This window comes from Manis javanica, chromosome 2 (genome assembly GCF_040802235.1).
Source record: "Manis javanica isolate MJ-LG chromosome 2, MJ_LKY, whole genome shotgun sequence".
In the NCBI taxonomy this organism is placed as follows: Eukaryota; Metazoa; Chordata; class Mammalia; order Pholidota; family Manidae; genus Manis; species Manis javanica.
In genome coordinates, this window is record NC_133157.1 from 93462089 (window position 1) to 93483856 (window position 21768).

Genomic DNA, 21768 nt, shown 5'->3' on the forward strand with positions numbered 1-21768 from the left:
TGCTGCCCTTGTGAAGGGAGTTTCTGCTCTTTTCCAGTGACTTAGGAAAGTACAGAAAAGCATAAAGAGAAAGCACCCCTGTGTTGCCCGGCCCAGACGGAGCCCGCCTGGTGTTGCCGCACCAGGGCTGTAGCTTTCGTGTCTGCAGATCCGAAATCTCTAAACTCAAAATGTGTACAATCCGAGTTGTATTGGCTGCATAACACCCTGCCGTGTGGTGCGTGCGAGCTGCACCTGCCCTCCTGGCTGGGGAGGTCTGCCCCTTTGCTTTAATCCCTGGGTGACCTGCCTTGAGCATGAATCTGTGTGCATTCCTACTTCTTGCCTTAGAATAGGTTTGTGGATGTGAAATTAATGGCTGGAAGGATAAAAGCCTTTTTAAAGCTCTGGGCACACAGGGTTTATATTGGGGCGACTTCCTGTGTTCGCCCCCATGGGCTGGTGCCTGAAGCCCTGCTGCATTGTGACTTCTTGCCACCACAGAGCTCCTTGGAGCCTGCAGGATGCAGTGGTGCCGCCAGGCAAGGGAGGCTCTGCCCATCCCTCCGGCTACCCCACCACTGTGGGATGGAATGGGGCTCCTTCCTTTGTTTTGAGGCCCCTCCTGTAACTTAAAAAATTAGTCGGAACAGGGTTATGGAAGTTGGGGTTTATGTTTATTCAACACTCTTGACAACAATAGAAGCCACATTGCCCCCTAATCATGGATCCTGACATAACTTGCAAACAATAGGAAGTGAGCGTGGGGAGCCTGGGCCCAGGGGAGCTCTGCGGGCAGGCTGTGCCCCGGGACTCCAGAGCCCCTGGAGGTCACCCGGCAGGAGGGTGGCTCTGAGGCAGACTGGGGTCTGTGCCCCCCACCCTCAGTCCTTTCCCTCTGCAGTTCGCTTCGGTGCTTCGCTCCTGTCCCCTCCGCCCGTACTGGGCTCTTGCACCCTGTCAGCTGGAACTCCTTGTAGCTGACTTAGTGTGGGGTGCCGGGTCTCGGGGGCCCCCAAAATGCAGTGCCCACCTGGTAAGGCCCGGGCCGACAGGGCTCACCGATAGGATACCTTGTCGCATTGCTTGGGATTTTCCTCTGGAAGGAACCGCGTTGTGGGTCTACGCTCTCCTGTGCTCCCCTGGCACTCACACTGACTTTCTCCCCACGTCACTGCATGAAGACTGACCCCACCGCTCTCCCTCTGGCATCGCTTCAGCAGTCCCCTGGCTGCAGAGCGCTCTGCCTTGTGTGGTGTGGCATGTACGTGGTGATGAGGCGCAGCAGCTTTCCCCGCATTCTGGGCGAGCTGGGCTCGTGCACTTCCCCATGTGTCTTAGCTCTCGTGTCCCACACTTGCATGTCACTGGCCAGGCTGGTGGTCTCCACTCCTCCTTTGGGCGTGAGGCCTGAGTCCACCCTCGGTCCCCGTCCACTGTCCCCAGATGCCTGGGAGGCCTTGTGCACTGTGGCGAACCGCACACATACATCTGAGCCTGTCTCCTCAGGACCAGGGTCCTGGGCGCCAGTGACCAGGATTCTCAGCCGCGGGCGGGGAGGGCAGGACCAGCAGGGGCCCCACGGCCTGTGCTCCCACCTGCTACCCACCACACGCTGGCTGTGGACCTCCGCTGCTGCTGGGCTACTCTTGCCAAAGTCAGACAGGCACTGCTACTGCCTGGCTCACAGGGTCCCTTTGCCGGGACGCCAGAGCTGCTGACACAGCTGTTAACAACAGTTGGGAACTGGTGTCCTGGGTGGCCTTGGAACTCACCCAGAGCCCTGAGGTCCCCCTGGCCTCTGCACCCCTGCCCCGGTCACCTGCCCCACACCTGCCCCTCTCCCGCCAGCCCTCTCCTGGGCCTGCACACCTGGCCCTACCCTTGGCCTCCTGGCTCTCCCAGGCCGCAGGCTCTCTGGGGGCCCTGCCTTGGCTGGGGCCTGCCCCGGGCGCATGTGGTGGTCTTGGGGTGACAGGTGCAGCAGGGTGCAGGGGGGTGCCCTCGTCCTCCTCTGCGGCCCCTGGACTCTCAGCAGGTGACTTGGAGCCCGTGTGGGCCTGAGTCAGGGGCGGCCCCTGCTGTGTGGGTGCCTACAGGGCTGGACTGTCCCACAGCTGCCGCTCTGTCAGCTCTGGGTGATTTCCCAGTGACTTCCTGGGGGCATGCAGGGGGCCTTAGACTTGGATGATATTTAAGGAGATGGCTGCCCCTCAAGGATGGAGTGGGTGAGACAGGGCTGAGTGTTTGCCACGCAGGAGCTGGCACTGAACACTGGGGTCCTCGGGCCCTTGAGACACCTTGGCAGCGAGGGGCCATGTCCTCTGCACCACACAGCCAGGTGCTGGCTCTGGGCCTATTTCCGCCGATCAGTTGGCCTTTGTCAGGGTTGCAGGCACGGGCAGTTGGGGTGGGTGTAGACACAGCCATTTATGGAAGCGCTGCTGGCATCCCCCATGAGGGGAGGGGGCCCTGGTCGGGGCCTGGCACCTCCTCTGCTGAGGCCCTGGGTGACTCTCCCAGATGAGGGGCAGCCCAGAGGTCTCTGGGTAGAATGAGGGAGCCACTGCCCCCTCTCTCTCCTAGCCCCATCCTGGCCCAAGTGCCACCTGTGCCCCAGGTGGTGGTGTGGAAAGGGCTGTGAAAGGGGAGCCCCAGGGTTGGGTAGATGTCTGCATGCCTGTGGTTGGGACCCTGGACCTTAGCTCCCTACCTTTGACGTGGGCTGGTGCCAGGCCTTCTAGAGCAGGATGCACAGGGCCAGCAGAAGGCGCTCCGGACTGGTCCATAACCAGGGCTGGGGTGCACAGACCGGGGTTTTGGATGATAGGATGCATTGGTTTCCTTTCTTTGAGGGACCTGAAACTCAGTCCCCATGTGGCCTCTGGGAAGGGGCAGTTCCCTCTGTGCCCTTAGAGCTGCACTCGAGAATTCCTTGGGCCTTGCATGGGGCATCTGACCTCTGACCGGTTCAAAGAGCCTAAGACTGTGTTGCCAAATTTGGCTGTCTGACCTCAGACATCCTGCCTATGTGGTTGACTGGCATGTAGGGGCCTTGCAGAACAGGCTGCTGCGGTGCTCCCTGCTGGTCCCCCTGCTGCAGTGGGTGTGTGTCAGTGGCCCCTGCTGGGATGAAGGCAGACCCATGAGGGAGGTGGGCCATCCAGAGAGCCTGTCTGCTCTGGGAGCTCCCAGTGAGACTGCCTGAAGTTGCCTCCAGGGGGACCGGGCTGTGGATGTGGGGTATGGATTGTAGGTGTGGACAGTGGTGTGGACATGGAGTGTAGATGTGGGGAGTGGACCTGGAATGTGACAGGGATGTGATGTGGGTGTGGATGGGTTTGTGGATGTGGTGTGTAGACCTGGAATGTGGACAGGGTTGTGGACATGTGGTATAGTCCCGAGGTGTTGGATGTGAGGTGTGAACGTAGGTGTGGATTTGGGCCTGGTTTCTGTGCCTGGCCACTGGCCCTCTCTGCATGCCCGACTCCTCGGTTGCCTGGCCTCAGCTGGCTTCACCACAGTGTGACTGTTGGTATTGGGAGCCCCCTCAGTAGATAAGCCAGTTGAGCCAGCTGGCCCAGGGCCTGCTGTGTAGAGCAGGTAGGGGTGCAGGCCCTTTCTGTGGCCTGATTCTAGAAGGCAGGGGCTTCGGGGACACCTGGGAGGGAGCAGAGAGGTCAGCCCACAGGGAAGGAGTGGGCGAGCCAGCTACTCCCTGTGGGCAGGAAGGTGCCCATTTCTGCTGCCAGGGCCTCCAGGGGGCCCACCTTCTAAGGTGGGTTTAGGGATGCAGGAGGGAGCTTCTGTCGGTGAGATGCCCTTAGTGTATCACAGAGTCAGGGTAGGAACCCTCAGCATGCCCGTTGTGATGTTTCCCATAGCTGGCGCATCCCCGCTTGCTCTCATGACAGGGGGCACTGTTTCAGTCCCCCAGTGCTCTCTGATTTCCTTTCCAGCGTTTTGTCTGTTCAGAAAGTCCCTCTGCGTCGTGAGAGCAGACATATGCCCTCATGTTCAGCATTTGAGGGCTTTGATTGTACATCTTGCTCCTTGGATGGCTTGCACTTTATTTCAGCTTATGTTCTGAGTTGAAGAGTGAACTTCATATTTTCAAAACCCTTTGCCAAGGTCTTTCTGGGCTCCAGTTCTGGTCCGGACCATGGATGTGGCAGCTGCGGCAGACAGTGTCCTGTCTAGGGGCCCCGAGGCCTTGGTAGCCTGCAGAGGGTCTTGCCTGCTGAGTGCTTACTCACCAGAGCCAGGGCCCAGGGGCGAGAGGAGGATGTCCCCACAGAACAGCGAGGAGTCCTTTGGCACAGCACACGTCTGACGCCTCAGGCCTGGTGTCCTTGAACAGCACTAATGATGACCATCCCCCATCTGGCAGGGCTGTGGCACAGCAGTACATTTGGAGCTCTTGACACCGCCTGGTGGAGGGTGAGCGTCAGGCCGGCCTTAGCCGTGACAGGGCTCACCGGAAGGTGATGGGTGTCGCTCTCACAGTGCCCACCTCTTTTCTTTTTCATTGAGATGAAGTTCACTTAACATAAAATTAACCATTTTAAAGTGAACATTTCAGGAGCATTTAGTACATTCATAGTGTTGTGCAACAATTGCTTCTCTAGTTCCAAAACAGGTATCCCACAAGGAGACCCCATGCCCACTGAGCAGCCACCCCCAGCCCCTCGTCCCTGCCTGCGGGCTCCTCCCTCAGTCTCCTTTCTGTGCGCCTTCCTGTCACCGGCATTTCATGTGGACTGGATCCCACAGCGTGTGACCTTTCGCGTCTGGCTGCTTTCACTTGGCATGATTTCTTTGAGGTTCACCCACGTCGGAACAGGTGTCGGCGCTCCTTCCTGCTCCAGGCTGAGGGATACTCCATCATGGATGTGCCATGACTTGTCTCCCCGCTCACGGTTGGTGGGCATTTGGCTGCTTCCACCTTCCAGTCATTGTGACTTGCTGGGCAAACACTTGTGCACAAGGATTTGTTAGACCTCCTGCTCTCAGGGCCTTGGGGCACATATCCAGGAGTGGCATTGCTGGGTCATGTTTAGCTTTTTGAGGAACCACCATGCAGTTTCCATAGAAACTGCACCATTTTACGTGCCCACCAGTGATGTAAGAGGGTCCTGATTTCTCCACATTCCCATCAGCACTTGCTATCTTCCTGTATTTTTTTCTCTTTTTAAAATTATAGCCATCCCAATGGGTGTAAGGTGGTGTCTCATGGTTTTGACTTGGGGAGGGTGGCTTGCTGTGGTCCCCCAAGGGGTCCAGAGGGGCCTCACCCTTGGCTCCAAGCTGTCCTGGTGAAGCGATGGGGCAGCCTGGCTCTGAGACCCGCCTCATCCCCCTGGGCCCTGTGGCGGCGGGGTAGCCACCCTCTTCCAACCTGTTAGCTCAGGGGAGGCCTTCCTTCCCCCACCCTTCCACCCCCATCCACCTGGTCCTGGTGGCCCACTGTCCCAGGGGCTGTGCGGGACACGTGCTGGGGCCTGAGCCCGGTGACGCCTGCGTTTCCTGCATTTCAGCTGTGTTGGAGTGGAAGAGGACGAGGCTCCAGACATCGACGTCTACCACTGCCCGAACTGCGAGAAAACCCACGGCAAGTCTACCTGTAAGTGTGGCCGTACCATCCCGTTCGGCTGCAGCTCTGGCCCCATGTGCCACCCCTGGGGCCTTGTCCCTCCTGGAGCCCCTCCTGACGGGCTCTGCCAGCAGCTGTGGCCAGGGCCACTCAGACTGCAGTGGCTTTCAGAGGCCTGGGCAGGGGCCCAGACTCCAGCACCCCAGGAGCCGGGCCAGTCAAGGATGGGGACTCTCAGCCCAGCCCCGTCTGCCTTCGCACAGGGATTTAGGAATGCAGTTTGGGGGTCCTCCCATCCTCTTCTCCCACACCCCTGCAGGGAATCAGGTGTTCCCTTCGGCCCCACCTCTCTAGCTGCCTATCCTATCATTTGCACGTTATGAGGATTTCACCCCCCTCCCATTTCCTCTGGCCCCTTGGGGGTGTGGCAAGTCCTTGGGGGTTCCCCAGGGTAAGGCTCATTCATGGTAGCTCAGGTGGGCCCGCCTCATGGCTGGGAGGTGAGTTCCAAGGCTGAGCCCGTGTTGGGCTGGTGCTGTAGTCTGCAGGGACATGGGGACAGGACAGATGGCATGGGGGTTATTCATGTGACCTCTGGGCTGGGGGAATGTGGGTGCTCGCAGAGACACATGCTGGATGCCGGCCCCGGCTGGGTGGCTGATCACAGCCCTGCTGTCCTGGGCCCTGGGCTGGCTGGTGAGGTAGGGGGTGGGCACCATGCCATCTCCCTTCAAAAGGAGCCTGTCTCCCTGAGTCTGATCACAAGACAGGAGGCTGAAGCCCCCCACAGCCCCATGGGTCCTGCAGAGGCAGACCCCAAGAAGCTGGGTGGGGGTGGGGGGGTGCTCCTCTTGGCCTGTCTTTGTGCCCATGTCCAATCATCGCTAGGTGACTGGGGGCTGCACTTGCTTCAGCTCCCAAGCCCCCCTCCCTAGCACATCATCAGCAGATGGTAAAACACCGCCACGTGCACAAGACCAGACAGAGGGCTCTGCGGTGCCTAACTCACCTTCATACCCCCAGAAGCTGGCGCTGCTGGTGCTCAGAATGTGTCTGCCCTAATTGCCCGGTCAATCCTTACAGCAGATACAGGAGGGTGACTGTCAGCCCGTGGGGTGCCCAGGGCTTCTGGAGCCCCCTGAGCCTCTAGGAAAGCTCAGGGCCAAGGAGAGATGAGTGGGGTGGAGGCCCAGGTTGTACCACATGGCTCTGTGGTGGGGCCAGGACAGAGCAGGGCTGGGGCCAGGGCAGAGCTGAACATCCCGGGGGATAGCACCTTGGGGGTGCTCAGCGAGGGTGGTTTGGGGGTTCTTGCATGAAGAGAGACCCAGTTGGTTACAGTGGGGTGCCAAGGTGGGTACTGGGGTACACACACAGTGGGCTTTCTCCAGTATCCCTGTGTGTCCCTAGAAGCACCCTTCCCTGACCGTGACAGCTATCACATGTGCTCTCCTTACCCTGCCCACCCCTGTGGGGCTCCCATCTGCCCTTCACTGCCCTGAAAGCCAAGTGCAGATGCCCCTTCCTGCCACTTTCAGCCACCCAGGGCCTGTGGGGACTGCAGCCTGGCAGGACCCCGCAGCTTCTCCCTGGCTGTGTGTGTGGACAAGTGTGTGGATGCATGTGCATGTCATGTGAGTATACACATGTGTGCACATACATGAATGCATGCATCTGTGTGTCTCAGTGGGTGCATGTTGTGTGTGTACATGAGCATGTCTGTGGCATGTGCATGTATGTGAGCATATGTGTGTGTGTGCATGTGTGCTTTGTCAATTCTTGGCTTCTTGGCTTGTCAAGGCTTTCTTGCCTTGTTGAGGGGGGTGTGCTCGTCAGGGATGAAGGTATATGTTCCAGCACTTGCACTCGCAGGTACCCCCAGACCGCCCGTGACTCCCCACCTGAAGTCAGTCTGTGCCCTGGCTGGAGTTGGGCAGTGACACACTGATCAGTTTTTGCCCAATCAACTCTGGTCACACTTCCATAGCCAGGGTCCTTGGGGACTCATCCTGGTATCCTGAGTGGACCCCCAGCCTGTGGGCCTGCCTCCCTCCCTGCCTGGGTGGGTTTGCGGTGGACATGACTAGGTGAGGATGGGAGTACAGGTTTACATGGTTTGCACAGATTTGGGGCCCAGGGCCCCACTGACAAGCAGGTGGCATGGTCCTGAAGCTCTGAGGCTGCGTAACAGGCTCCTCCCCTGATGCACCTCCTGTCCACTCCTCCCAAGGCTGCTGGAGCTGCTCTACCCTCCAAGGTGGAGTGAGCCACGCTGGGGCCAGGCTCACATGCAGTCACCCTGGGGACATGTGTTGCCCACAGGCATCGGACACCTCAATGAGCAGCCTGGTCAGAGGGCATCGTTGGGGCCCCCAGGCAGAGCCCATGTCTGAGCTTGGGGGTGGCAGGGACCTGGTGGGGAAGGAGCCCACCCACCAGGGCTGCAGGGCTCCTTGGACCTCACCCTCCTGCGCAGCCCCGTCTTGGCTGTCTTAGCAGCCCACATGCCCCAACACAGTGTCAAGTGGCCAGTGTCCCCACAGGGCGCTTCGCTTGGGTCCACCCAGTCCCCAGTGAGGGCCCAGGGAGGCCAGGTGGTGCAGGGTTGCTGCGGCCTGGCAGCAGCCACATCTCAGGCTCAGCTCCTGACTGGCATGTGACGGTATGCCCACCACTCTCCTGCATGTCCCCCCACTAGCCTGCATGCCCCCCCAAGACTCAGTTTCCTCATGGGGCTTTCTGGGACAGGGCACTCCATGCCAGGCCATCTGCGTCCTTGTAGTATGCACGCCCACTGAGGGGGACTGCCCCAGTCTCTTCCCGGGAAGGAAGGCTGCCCTCGGACCACACCCTATCTTACAGGGGAAGGATGGGGTCTCCCCACCATGCCAACCTCAGGAGACCCACATGGGGTCCCCTCTGCAGCACCTTCCTCCTCCTTCTGCCCACTCTGCCAGTCCTTAGCCACACTGGGACCAGTCTCCCCATCCAGGTTGTGACCTCTGCTGTCTACAGCATTAGGGCCACTGGTATGTACCCTGGGCTTCCCTTCCACGCCCAGCGTACTGAAGGCACTGGGCCCCCTTGTAGGTGGGGATCCTGTGAGAGCCAGGCTTGCCTCCCATTGGAGACAGGCAGGGTCCCAACACAGCCCCCCACCTCATATGATGGCCTGGGTCCAGGAATCTGGACTGGCGAGTTCCACCCCACTTCCTTCTGGGGCCAGGAGAGCCCCATACACCCTAGGACCCCCCCCCCAACAGGATGTCCTGGGACTGCTTCCCGAGGCAGCGACAGGCTCAGGAGGAAGGATGGTGATGCCAGGCTTGTTTCAGAGTCAAAATGACATGGGCCGCTGGGGTGGATGTGGTGACCCTCTCGTGTTTGAGCACCAGGCTCTTCAGCAAGCAGGGATGACCCACCAGGCCAGGCCAAGCTGCTGGGCAGGTCCTTACAACCTGCCAGGAAGGGTGGGCTGAGACCAGTGGGCAGACACCGTGGCAGGTGCTGGCTGGGTCTCCCCATCTGGAATCCCACTCCCAGAGGTCTGGACCTGGGAGTCAGTGCAGGGCTGGGGACAGTGTTCAGAAATGTCCCCCTGTGCCTGCTCTGTGCCAGCTGTGGCAGGGATGAGCCCAGCAGCCTGGGATGGGCTCTGAGCCCTGTGAATACACACCTGTGCCCAGTGACTTGCACAATGCAGAGCTTCTGGGACTGGCCAGTGCTAAGTACTCTGCACTTTACACATCTCACAGGAAGCCATGAGGCTGGGCTGGCATCTCTATTAAAGAGGAGGCACAGAGACATACTAAATCTGCCCAAGGTCACACAGCTACAAGATGGTGGGGCAAGAAAGATTTGGGCAGGCAGCCCTGAGCCCTTGGGTCTCCCCCGTGTTGCCTGGTGCTGACACCAGACACACAGCTCAGACCCTCCCAGGGCAGGGTTTGTCCAGGTCTGCATAACACAGACTTGCACTTTGGTCGCGGACACCCTGCCTATATGAGTGTCACGCTGTTGGAGGCAGCCTCCAGGGGTTGGGACTTGGTGGGAGAGGGGAGGGGGTGCTGTGTGAGTGCACCTCCCCCTCTTGCTCAGGCAGGCCTCCCTTTGGGGTGGGAGGGGTGAGTCGCACAGTGCTGAGGCTCAGGGAGGGTCACCAGCCAGAGTGGGGCTGTTCTGCTGACATGCCCCTGTCTCCCCACAGTGAAGAAGAGACGGACCTGGCACAGACAGGGCCCGGGGCAGACACCCGACGTGAAGCCGGTGCAGAACGGCAGCCAGCTCTTCATCAAGGAGCTGCGGAGTCGCACCTTCCCCAGGTGGGCTGCAGCCTTGTCCTTCCCAGTCTGCCTGCTCCCTCTGAGGCCCAGGTGCACCCGGGCTGCCCTCCAGGCGCTCCCTGTACAGGGCTGACCTCTCCCTTCTTGGAACCTCAGGGATAGGTGTTGGAGGTCCCTCTTCCTCTGTGTACACCTGCCTCCCCCACCTGGTGGCCCTTCCCAAGGAACCTTCCTGCAGGAGAGGCCACTGTCCTCAGTTTATAGATGAGAGTGGGGGCTGTATCCAGCCCAAGACCACCTCCAGATGTGGCAATCCTGGCCCAATGGCACAGGCTTTCCCCTGTGCCCATGGTGTAGTGGGGTGTCTCCCGGTGTCCTTCTCAGAGCACCCCAATGCCTGCCTGCACCTTGTCCTGCATGAGGGAGGGAGGCAGAGGGGAGAGTCCAGCCGCAGGGGCAGCTCTGGTGGGAGAGGCACCTGTCGTGTGGATTGCCCCTGTCCGCAGACTGTGCTTGTCTGATGGCCTTTTTCTCCATTGCTTTTGAAGGCTGATTCTCTGGACACAGCTCTGAGTTGGTGGGTTTTTTCTTTTCGTGTGGCAGTAGTTCACCCCATCCTCTTCTTGCAGGCATGACTTCTGATGAGAGTCCATGTGGCTCTTATCCTTGATCCTCTGTGAATAAGTTACTGCCACCGTCTGGCTCTTCCCTTTTTCCTTTTCTGTCTTTTCCCACTTTTATTGAGCTGTGATTCATGTGCCCTGCAGGGTACCCTTGCTCATTTAAAGGGTACCCGCCAGTGGGCCCAGTGTGCCGACAGGTCAGCACTAGGACATGCTCACCACTCCCGCTCTCCTCCCCTTCCCAGCCCCCGGCATCCGCTGATCTGCCTCTTGCCCCTGTGTTTGTCTGTTCTGGATGTCCCATCTAAGTGGAGTCATGAACTGTGTGGCCCTTTGTGTCTGGCTTCTTTCACTCAGCAGACTGTCCTTAAGGTTCATCCGTGTTGTGGCATGTGTCTGCACTTCATTCCTTTTTTATGGCAGAATGACATTCCATTGTGTGGATCGGCCACATTTGGATCATCCATTCATCAGCTGATGGACATTTGGGTTATTTCTGATTCGGGGCCACTGTGACTAATTTTATAAATACCCTGTATGAGTTTTTGTGTGGACATATATTTTCTTTTTTTTAGGAGTAGTTCTACATTTAATTGTTTGAGGACCTGCCAGACTGTTTTCTGAAGCAGCTGTACCAGCAGTGTGTGAAGGTTCTGATTTCTCTACATCCTCACAGGCACTTGTTTTATCTGACTTTTTGATTCTAACCATCCTTATAGGTGTGAAGTGGGATTTCACTGTGGTTTTGAGTTGCATTTCTCTAATGACTAATGATGGTGAGCATCTTTTCATGTGCTTGTTGGTCATTTGCATATCTTCCTTGGAGAAATGTGAATTCAGATCCTTTGCCCATTTTTAGTTTTTTTTTTTGGTCTCTTTATTACTGAGTTGTAAGAGCTCTTTATGTATTTTAGATACAGGTTCCTTAGCAGACACCTGATTTGTGAATGCTTTATCCCATTTTGTGGGCTGACTTTCTCTTTCTTGATGGTGTCCTTTGAAGCACAAATGTATATAGTGTTGATGAAGTCTAATTTATCTATTTTTTTCTTTTGTTGTTTGTGCTTTTGTTATCATATTTAAGAATCCTTTGCCAAATCCAAGGTCATAAAGATTTATCCCTATGTTTTCTTCTTTTTTTTTCTAACAGTTCTATAGTTTCAAGTCTGACAGTTTGGTTTTTGATACATTTTGAGTTAACTTTTGCATAGGATGCATGGTAAGAATCTAACTTCATTTTTGTTGTGTATGTGGCTATCCATTTGTCAGTGCACCATTTGTTGAAAAGACACTTCTTTTGCTGTTAAAGATCTTGGTGCCCTTGTTGAAAATCACTTAGCCATAGACGTGCACATTTGTATTTGGACACTCGGTTCTAGCCCACTGATCTCTGTTTACCCTTAGGAGAGCATCACATTGTCTTGATTACTATAGCTTTGGGGAAAGTTTTGAAATCAAGAAGTGTGAATCCTCCAATTTTGTTTTTCTTTTTCAAGATTGTTTTGGGCATTCTGGGTCCCTTGAAATTCCATATCAATTTTAGGATCAGCTTGTCAGTTTCTACAAAGAAGTCAGCTGTGTTTCTGACAGGCATTGTTGGAATCTCTAGATCCGTCGAACCAGAGTGTTGCCATCTTAACAATGTTTTAAGTCTTCCAACTTGTGAACATGGGATATTTTCCTATTTATTGAGATCTTTTAAATTTCTTTCAACAATCTTTTCTAGTTGTCAGAGTATAAGTTTTGCACTCTTTTGTTAAATTTATTCCTAAGTAATTTATTCTTTTTGGTGCTCTTGTAATTGGAATTGTTTCCTTAATTTTATTTTCAGATCAGTCATTGCTACTATACTGAAATACAATTGACTTATATATACTGATCTTATGTCTTGCAACTTTGCTGTGCTAGTTTATTAGTGCTAATAGTTTTTCAGTATTCACTCAACTTTCTGTATACAAGATCATGTCGTCTGTGAATAGTTTTACTTCTTCTTTTTCAATCTAAGCTACTTTTATTTCTTTTTCTTGCCTAATTGCTTTGAATAGGACTTCCAGTAGAATATTGAGTAGTGGTGCCGGGCAAGGGTGATCAGGGCCCCAGTATTCTAAGTCCACCACCTCCGGGGAATGCTGCCATTCCACCAGTGCAGGAACCCCCACCTCTTGGCTGCTCTTGCCTAAGACTTGGCTTCAGCAACAGGCAGCTTGGGCAGGGCGAGAGAGGCTGATGCCCTGCCCCTCCAGAAAGAAAGCCCTCAGCCTGGGAGCTGGGGAGAGGTCCCACGCATCCCTGTGTCCTTGGCTCCACCCTTCTGGAAGGGAGTCTCTCCTTTGTGGAGTCAGGGAGGCATAGGGAGGGAGTGGACTTGGTCCAAATATCACAGACTCTTGCCTTTCTTAGTTTTTGTAGGTTTTCTGTTTTTTTGTAGATTTTTGTATACACTTCCTCATTTGCTGTTTGCTTTTAGGACAAATTTCCAGAGGATTTAAATAGTTGTTTTTAAAGTGATTTTACCTGTTTCTGTAGGTTACAGGTCAGTAAAGCTCATCATGTTGTCATGCCTGAGACTGATCTTCTTCATCTTCCAGCTTTTTTCAAGATACTGTCTTTGTGTTTTATTTTCTGCAGTTTGAATATGATATGTCTAGGTGTAGATGTTTTGGTATTTATCCTGCTGGTGTTGTCTGAGCTTTATCTGTGATTTCATGTCTCATTAATTTTGGAAAATTCTTAGCCACTATTACTTCAAACCTCTGCTCCTTTCTTCTCCTTATAGTTTTCCCATCATGCATATGCCACTCTTTTTGTAATTATTCTACAATTCTTATGTATTATGTTAACTCCTTTTTTCATTCTTTTTCTCTTTGCATTTCAGGTTGGGAAGTTTTTGTAGATATAACTTCCATTTCACTGATTCTTTTCTCAGCTGTGTCCAGTCTACTGATGAGCCCATCAAAGGCCTTTTCATTTCTGAACGGTTTTTAAAAAATAATTTTAGCATTTTTTTGATGCTTAGAGCTTGTTATAGTTTTTTTAAAACATAATTTCTAGTATTCCCCTTTTATTATTATTTTCCTCCTCTCTGCTTACATTGCTCATCTGTTCTTGCATGTCATCCAACGGTTCCACTATCACTCCTAATCTTTATTCTAAAAACTTTCTTATCTGATAATTCCAAATTCTGTGCTCTGTCTGAGCCTTGTTCTGGTTGTTGCTTTGTATCTTCAGACTGTGGCTGTTCTTGCTTGTTAGCAGGCCTTGTAATTTGTTGAAAGCTGAACATGGTGTGCTGAGTAATTGGCCCTGAGGCAGTTAGGTATTCGGTGTGGGGTTTCATGCTGACCTGACTGGGGGTGAGGCTCCGTCTGCTGTAGCTGTAGGCTCCAGAGGCAGTGCTCTCTTCTGGTTTTCTTGTTTTTTTCCTTTCCTGTTTTCTTTGGGATCCCCTAAGAATTCCTTCTTTAAATAGAGTCTGTTTTGTGGCTCTCTCAATTATACTCAACTGTTATTATACTGTTATATGGTGGCAAGGTCTTGGGGTCAGGGGAAGTGTTCTGTAGTTTAATGATAAATCTCAGCATTTTACGGGGCTTGAGGTTCAGGGCTGTCTTCAGAAGAATGTGTTGGCTTTTGCTTTTTCTCCTCTTACCTGAGACAGGAAGCTAGCAGCCACTGACTGGGTGCCTACTTGTCCTTTCCCCTGTGAGATAAGAGTCTGGTAAAGTAAGTTCTCCCATAGGGTAGACTTTTTATTATACACTTTATTATAAGTGTACATGAACAGAGTGACTGTCCCCTCCACATCCCTGAAATAGGAGCAGGTCCTTCCCAGCAGAGCCTGGTAGAGTTCTTGGAGGTCACACCCATGAACCTGTGGGGCTCCCCAGGGACTGGGCCCCATGAGTTTTTAATTCTTATGCTAGTCCACACCCAACTTCCATGGTTTATCAGAAATTGCCATTTAAGCATTCCTCCAAGTTCCCTCCTCTAGCATCTGATGCTTTAGATAAGGTTATCTCAGCTGTGATTCTGTATTTGCCCTTTTCTTCAGATTTTGGGATGGCTGTTTGCCCTGTAACCAGAATTTTCTGATGAATCTAAGTCATTGATTTTCAGTTTGTTCAGCCTTTTTCTTGTGAGGATGGAACTGACAATTTCTAAGCTCTTTATATGTGGGAGTTGAAACCAGAAGTCCAGTTCTGCATTATTTTAACCCCTTCCTATTAATCAGATTATATTTTTATTGTTGAGTTGTAAAAGTCTTTCACGTATTTTGGATACTTGTCATTTATCAGATACTTTCTCCCACTTGGTGGGTTGTCTTTTTCATTTTCTTGATGGTGTCCTTTGAAGCACAAAAATTCTTAATTTTTATGAAGCTTATTATCTCTTTTTTCTTTTGTTGCTTGTGATTGAATGAATCTAAGAACTGTTGCCAATTCAAGATCATGAAGATTTATGCCAATGTTTTCTTCTAAAAGTTTTATAGTTTTGGCTTTTTATATTTAGGTATTTAACTAATTTTGAGTTAACTTTTGTATATGGTGTGAGGTAAGGATCCAGTATCATTCTTTTGCACCATGTGAAGATCCAGTTCTCCCATGCACCAGTTACTGAAGCGACTATTCTTTTCCCATCGAATTGCCTTGGCATTCTTGATGAAAAGCACTTCACCACAGATGTTTGGGTTTATATCTGGACACTCAGTTCTGTCTCACTGATCCATATGTCTCACGCCAACACCACACAATGTTGATTACTGTAGCTGTGTAGTGAATTGTGAAATTGCGGAGTGTGCTCCAGCTTTGTTCTTCTGTTTTAAGACTGTTTTGGTCATCTGGGTGCCTTGTATTTCCATTTAGCTTTCCAAATTCAGCTCATTAATTTCTGCAAAGAAGTCAACTGGTATTTTGATAGATATTGTGTGAAATTATTCTTTCCTGAATCCCACTTCTTCCTTCTAGATTTGATTTCCCTCCTATTAAATTATATCCTTTACTGGTTCTTTCAATAAAGGCCTATAAAAAGGATTCTGTGTCTGAAAGTGTTCTCTTTAAATCCTTACTTTTGAATGATCCTTATTTCCTAAAACAAATCTAAGATTCTAGAATAGAAGTTATTTTCCTCAAACTCCTTGAAAATATGTCATGGTCTTTTGACATCTCTTGTTGCTGATGAGATGTCAGATGTCAGGGGTTTTTGTTTTGTTTTTGTTTTGTTTTGGTAAATGGTCTGTTTTTTTCCCCCCAAAAGCTTTTAAGATTGTTTCCCTGTCTTTGATATGCCACAAGGATAAGGCAGTGCCTCTAGATGTGCAATGTGCATTTGTTTCTATCCTGCTTAGGGCTCAGTAACCTCTTTAATCCAAAGAGTCATATTTTATCTCACTTTTGAAAATGTTCTGTTTCACTTTTAATAGCACTTCTTTCCCATTCTATTATTTTTAAGATCTTTCATCAAATTCACTATTTTTTCCAGCTACCCCTTAATGCACCTAATGAGATTTTGAGATTTCATATTTGTAATTTCTAGAATTTCTATTAAGTTCATCATATTTGTAATTTCTAGAATTTCTATTAAGTTCTTTTTCAATGTTCCTGTTCTTTTTCCCTCCTGCCCCATTTTTTTTTTCCTAATCCTCATATTATCCCTTTGAATGTGTTTAATGTATTTGTCTTAAAGTCCCCTTTTTCGTTGTTCCTTTATCCTCAGTCTGGGCATCTGCTTTTTTGGCAGATGAGTCTGTGGGCTCTGCCACTGGGGCCTGCCTCCTCCATGAGGTTTGGTCTTCTGAGGGCTGGTCTCCCAGAGCAGCGGCTGTCCTGGGCTCTGTGCTGTCCCTGCAGAATGGTTTCATGTCTGCCTTTTACTGTGTCCTCATGGGTTTCGCAGTTTCAGACCCAATCCATGGGTGTCGTGTGAATTTTCAACTCTCCCCAGTGAGACGGGCTTGGGGTTCCAGATTATCAAGGGTGACCTTAAATCTCTGGCTGCCTTGTGGCTTCTGCCGCTGAAGTTGCGCCACCCGACATCACAGAGCATCACATGGTAGTGGCCTACCACATTCTTCCCTCCTTACCTTCCACAGGCTCCTGTCAGTTTGTCCCTCACACTCGCCACATGGTCCACCTGGTGGGTCACTCTTCAGGCTTCACCCTAACCAACCCCTTGGCAAGATATGGCTGTGTCGTGTCCTGTCCCCTGGGCCCTGCCCTCCATGGGGCTGGGCCACCACACTCTCCTGGTTGCCTTCCATCTGCCCCAGCCCCAGCTCCTCACGCTTGTCCCCTGTCCCCCTCCCAGGCCCCCACGGGGCATTCCTCCCACCCTGAGCCAGTCTTCACACCTGCTCCTGCGGGCCTCCCTGGGCCCCTCTGATGCTGTTCCCTGCTGTGTCTCCACAGTACTGGTCTTGACTTGGGGTTTGTGGCCTGGTGTGCTCATCTGGTGAAAGCCCATTCCAGCGTCACTGCACAGGGCTGTCCCAGCTGGGTCCCACAGGTCCCAGCACACAGGATAGTAGCCAGCACCCAGCTGGGTAGGGAGGGCAGGCCGCCACTGACCCTGGCAGCCCAGGCCATCCCTGGGTCCCATGCTTAGCTTATCCAGTGGGTGGATTCTTCCTGCAGGGGGGTTTGTGTCCATCCCTGCATCCTCAGGCCTGGACCCAGCCCATGTGGGGTCTGGTCACCAAGTACTAAGGGAGTGGGGGGCAGGCAGGTGGAAAGCAAGGGAGACAGGCAGGAGTTGTGTTCAGCTTCTGGCCTCCCTCTGCCATGGTCCCCATCCCTTTCCCATGGGGAAACTCACATGAGAACAGCCTGGGCAGGTGCCTGGACATCGGGCCAAGGTTTTGACTTGGGACCATGCTTCTTGGCCGGCAGCCCATCTGGCCTGTCACTGTGGGGAGGCTGGGGCCTGGGCCCTACCTGGCCTCCAACCTGTTCCTCCCCTGCAGCGCGGAAGACGTGGTGGCCCGTGTGCCAGGCAGTCAGCTCACACTGGGTTACATGGAGGAGCACGGCTTCACGGAGCCCATCCTAGTCCCCAAGAAAGACGGGCTGGGCCTAGCGATCCCTGCCCCCACCTTCTATGTCAGCGACGTGGAGAACTATGTGGGTGAGTGCCACCTGCTCCTGTCAGTCACCCTGGCTGCTAATGGGGGCAGTCTGGGGACCCCTTGATTCTGCCAGCTATGACCTGCATTACCATTGGATGCTGATGACAGTTGTGCCTGGGGGACCCCCAGCTGGGTGGGGCCACTTCCCCTGAGGTTAGAGGTGCATCCCACTGGGGCAGCCCAGGCCTGGCCTCCATGCATGCCCCCTTCTGGGTCCTTCTGGGTTCCGGCTGATGCTATCTATCTGCAGCCATGTGTGGTTTCCCCCAGCAGCTCCCAGTGCTGTGGACACCCTCAGTCAGGACACCTCTGGGTGGAGGGAAGTACCTGTGTGTGCTGGGGCATCATCTGCAAGGCCTGGCTTGGAGAGGCCAGCATGCTCCTGCAGAGCTATGGCCACTTGGCCTTGACTCTGAGGCTCCTTGGTGACTGGGGCTTGGGGTGTTCATGGGGATGCCTGGGGGGCTACTGTGGGAGGAGGAAAGGCCCTGGAAAGCACATACCCAGGCTGGCCCTGGCCGCACACTGGGTCGTAGAGGAGTCGCTTCACTGGCTGGAGTTTGACCCTGTGCCTCTGTGAAGCCTGTGACGGGGGCTGTGGGGATCCTGGGGGTCGCTCACATGGGATCCACAGCCTCCCCCTTCTCTGGAACCGGAGCCCAGCAGGGGCAAGAGGCTGGCCAGCTTGCAGCAGGGAGGCAGAAGGGACTTGCTCTCCCAGCCTGGCGCTGGTTCCCAGGCTGCCTGTGTGAGGCTGCAGCACCTGGAATAATGGCATCAGCGAGGCTCAGCCAGGTGCTGGGTGGAGTTCTAAGCCCTTCCCACAGGGGAGCTCCCACCACTCAGGCCCAGGCTCCTGTCCTGAAGGCCAGGGTTGCCCTCGGGCCCTGCATCCTTGCTCCCCACAGCTGTGCCTGCAGGAGGGGAGGCCACTTATTTCCAGGGGAAAGGCCATTTAGAGGCATTTATTGTTAATGTCTTTCTCCTCCTCGCTGTTTCTTCAGGGAACTTTTATGCACACACAAAGTGAGAGAAGCACACAGTGAACCCCATGTGCCCAGTACTGGCCACAAAGCTGCCAGCTTTTGGCTGTTTTTCTGCCCCCCTCAACACCCAAGTATTTTAAGGCACATCCCTGGCACATACATCAGTTTACTGGTGGAAACTCCAGCTCTACCAGATAGTTTTTCAAAATTGTAATCATAATTCCATTCTTTCTCTATAGGACACTAGTGATAATCCCTCAATATCATCTAAGACCCACTTTAATTATACAAATCAGTATACCTTCCTTACATTGGGGTGTTTGGTTTGGGTCCAAACAAGATGCACACACTGCATCTGGTTTCTGTGCCCCTTCCATCCCTCTCCATTCCCTTGGTTTCCTTGGGGAAACGGGGTGTTGGTCCTGGACAACCTCCCACGCTGCAACACCAGGAAAATCTCACTCTGGGATTTGGTCCACAGCGTCTGTGGGGTGCCACGTAGCATGTTCCTCTGTCCCTGGTAGTTCCTGTACTGCTGGTAGGAGACTCTCAGATTTGTGTTCAGGTTGTCGGCAGGACTCCCTCCAGGGGTGCAGTGCCCCAGTCCACTTGGAGGCTGCGTGGCTGGCCACCCTCTTGTAGTCAGTGATCCCGGGAACCCAACCTGCCCATCCTCAGCAACTCCCACCAGCCTCTCAGCTCCAGTCTGAGCAGCTGTGGAGGACTTTCACAAAGGAACAGTTTGCTAATTTTGTCCCTTTTTTTCCCTCCATTAATTGTGAATCTTCTTTTAAGAGCTTTCCCTTATCAGTTGCTTTGTTATCCAGAAGTTTCTCTCCACCATCAGCAGTTTTTTACTCTGAACTTTCTCCTTACCAACCACAGAAAATTCAGGAAAAATGTTTTTTCTTTTCAAAATAATGAGTTTTGCCCTAGAAATGCAGTTTTTTGGTTTTAAGTTTTTACAGTGTAAGTATATCCAATGCATTATTGAGGGCATACACTAACCATGTAATTGTTATTTATCTGAACTACGAGTTCACCTTGCATCCGTATTTTTACCCGTTAATCTGCACCCTAGCTGAGGTCTGTGACTCTGCCACTTCCCTCACCCTGGGGTTCTGAGGTCACCCCAAGGGAGGGAGCAGGCACAGCAGGCGGGTGGGGCAGGATGTTAGACCCAGAGCCTCCCAAGGTGGGAGTGCCACCTTTGAGCTGGTGACTTCTTCCTGGGTGTGTCCACCTGCCCCCGCCACCTCCCTAGGCCCTGAGCGAAGTGTGGACGTGACAGATGTCACCAAGCAAAAGGACTGCAAGATGAAGCTGAAGGAATTTGTGGACTATTACTACAGCACCAACCGCAAGCGAGTCCTCAACCTCACCAACCTTGAGTTCTCTGATACCAGGTGAGTGGGCCTGCAGGCCACCTGCTATCAGGCTGCAGCCACCCTGGGGAGTCTCCCAGACATGCATGTGACATGCCCCTCCATCAAATCCCTGCTTCTCTCCAATTAGACCCTCATTCACCATGGGTATGAGTTACTGATGATGATTTAATTTAAGAATGATTTAATTTTGGGGCCATTTCCACCTTGCCTTTTCTTTTTCTTAAATTAAGGTTTCATTGATATACAATCTTATGAAGGTTTCACATGAGCAACATTATGGTTTCAACATTCACCCATATTATCAAGTCCTCCCATTGCAGTCACTGTCCATCTGCATAGTAAGATGCTGTAAAATCAGTTCTTGTCTTCTCCGTGCTGTACTGACTTCCCTGTGACCTTCCTATATTGTGAGTGCTAATTATAGTGCTCCTCAATCCCCTTCTCCTTCCCTTCCCGCCCACCCTCCCCCACCCCTCCCTTTGGTAACCACTAGTCCCTTCTTGGAGTCTGTGAGTCTGCTGCTGTTTTATACCTGCAGTTTTGCTTTGTTGTTATACTCCACAAATGATGTGGTACTTGTCTTTCTCTCCCTGGCTTATTTCACTGAATATAATACCCTCTAGCTCCATCCATGTTGTTGCAAATGGTAGGATTTGTTTTCTTTTTATGGCTGAATAATATTCCATTGTGTACATCTACCACATCTTCTTTATCCATTCAAGTACTGATGGACACTTAGGTTGCTTCCATTTCTTGGCTATTGTAAATTGTGCTGATAGGGGTGCATATGTCTTTGAATCAGGGATCTTGTTTTCTTCAGGTAAATTCCTAGGAGTGGAATTCCTGGGTCAAATGGTACTTCAATTTTTAGTTTTTTGAGGAGCCGCCATACTGCTTTCCACAATGGCTGAACTAATTTACATTCCCACCAGCAGTGTAGGAGGGTTCCCCTTTCTCCATATGCTAGCCAGCATTTGTTGTTTCTTGTCTTTTGGATATTGTTCCACTTTGCTTACTTTTAAAACATATGAGAAGCTAAATAGCCCGTGGGCAAAACAGCAGGGAGGAAAAAATAAAAGGGTCATTGAAAAAGACTGAGAAATGAATGCATAACTGTGCCAGGAGCCATGCGAGATAATCTATCTGGACACTGGGTTTCGCTTGAGCTTCCTGACAGCAAACGTGAAAGGGGAATTAGGGTAGAAAATGGTATCTGGAGAAAGCAGCCTTCTGTATGTTCACAGGGATTTTCTCAAAGGCCAAGTTCTGATGAATGTGCTGCTTTGGTACCAAAAGGTGTATTGAGTCATGTCATCATCAACTTGATTTGCTGCCTGGCTTGGAGTGTCTTCACAGAATGAAGACAGGGGGCTATAGCTAGAGGAGATGGTGCTCTAGCGTGGGTTTGCCCTGGGCCTCTCAGAGCTGCCCCTTTGCTGGCAGAAAACGTCTAGTGCCTGTGAGGCTCGTGTATACCTCACACTAAGCTGCACATGGGCTTGGTGCCCTGGGAGCCTGTTCCACACAACCCTAGTGGGAGGGTGTGTCTCTCTTTATCAGCAGTCTGTCCTTAGAGATGTCAGGTGGGGCTGCAAGAGCCAGGCCTAACCTGGCCCCATGGCTGTCTGGGTGGCTCTCAGGGTCTGCTGACTCCCGGGGGTTCTCCAGTGGCTCACATGTACCATAATCACAGAGACACCCAGACAGAGTGAGATGGGCATGCTACATGTCATTTGGACACATGTTGTCACTTCTGGGTGTTTCCCTCAGTGGCCTCAGGTGCCCAGGGGTGCCTC

At 52.5% G+C, this 21768-nt stretch overlaps 1 protein-coding gene across 3 annotated transcripts in view; it reads left to right on the forward strand.

Annotated features, from left to right (window-relative positions):
- PHF2 (PHD finger protein 2) overlaps nt 1-21768 on the forward strand; it is a 76293-nt gene that overhangs the window by 32824 nt on the left and 21701 nt on the right. For all 3 annotated transcript variants that reach the window (XM_036991177.2, XM_036991175.2, XM_036991178.2), the window contains 4 exons: nt 5517-5602; nt 9780-9894; nt 17437-17597; nt 19849-19990. In XM_036991177.2, the coding sequence (XP_036847072.1) occupies nt 5517-5602; nt 9780-9894; nt 17437-17597; nt 19849-19990 (504 nt within the window). The remainder of the gene's footprint in view (nt 1-5516; nt 5603-9779; nt 9895-17436; nt 17598-19848; nt 19991-21768) is intronic.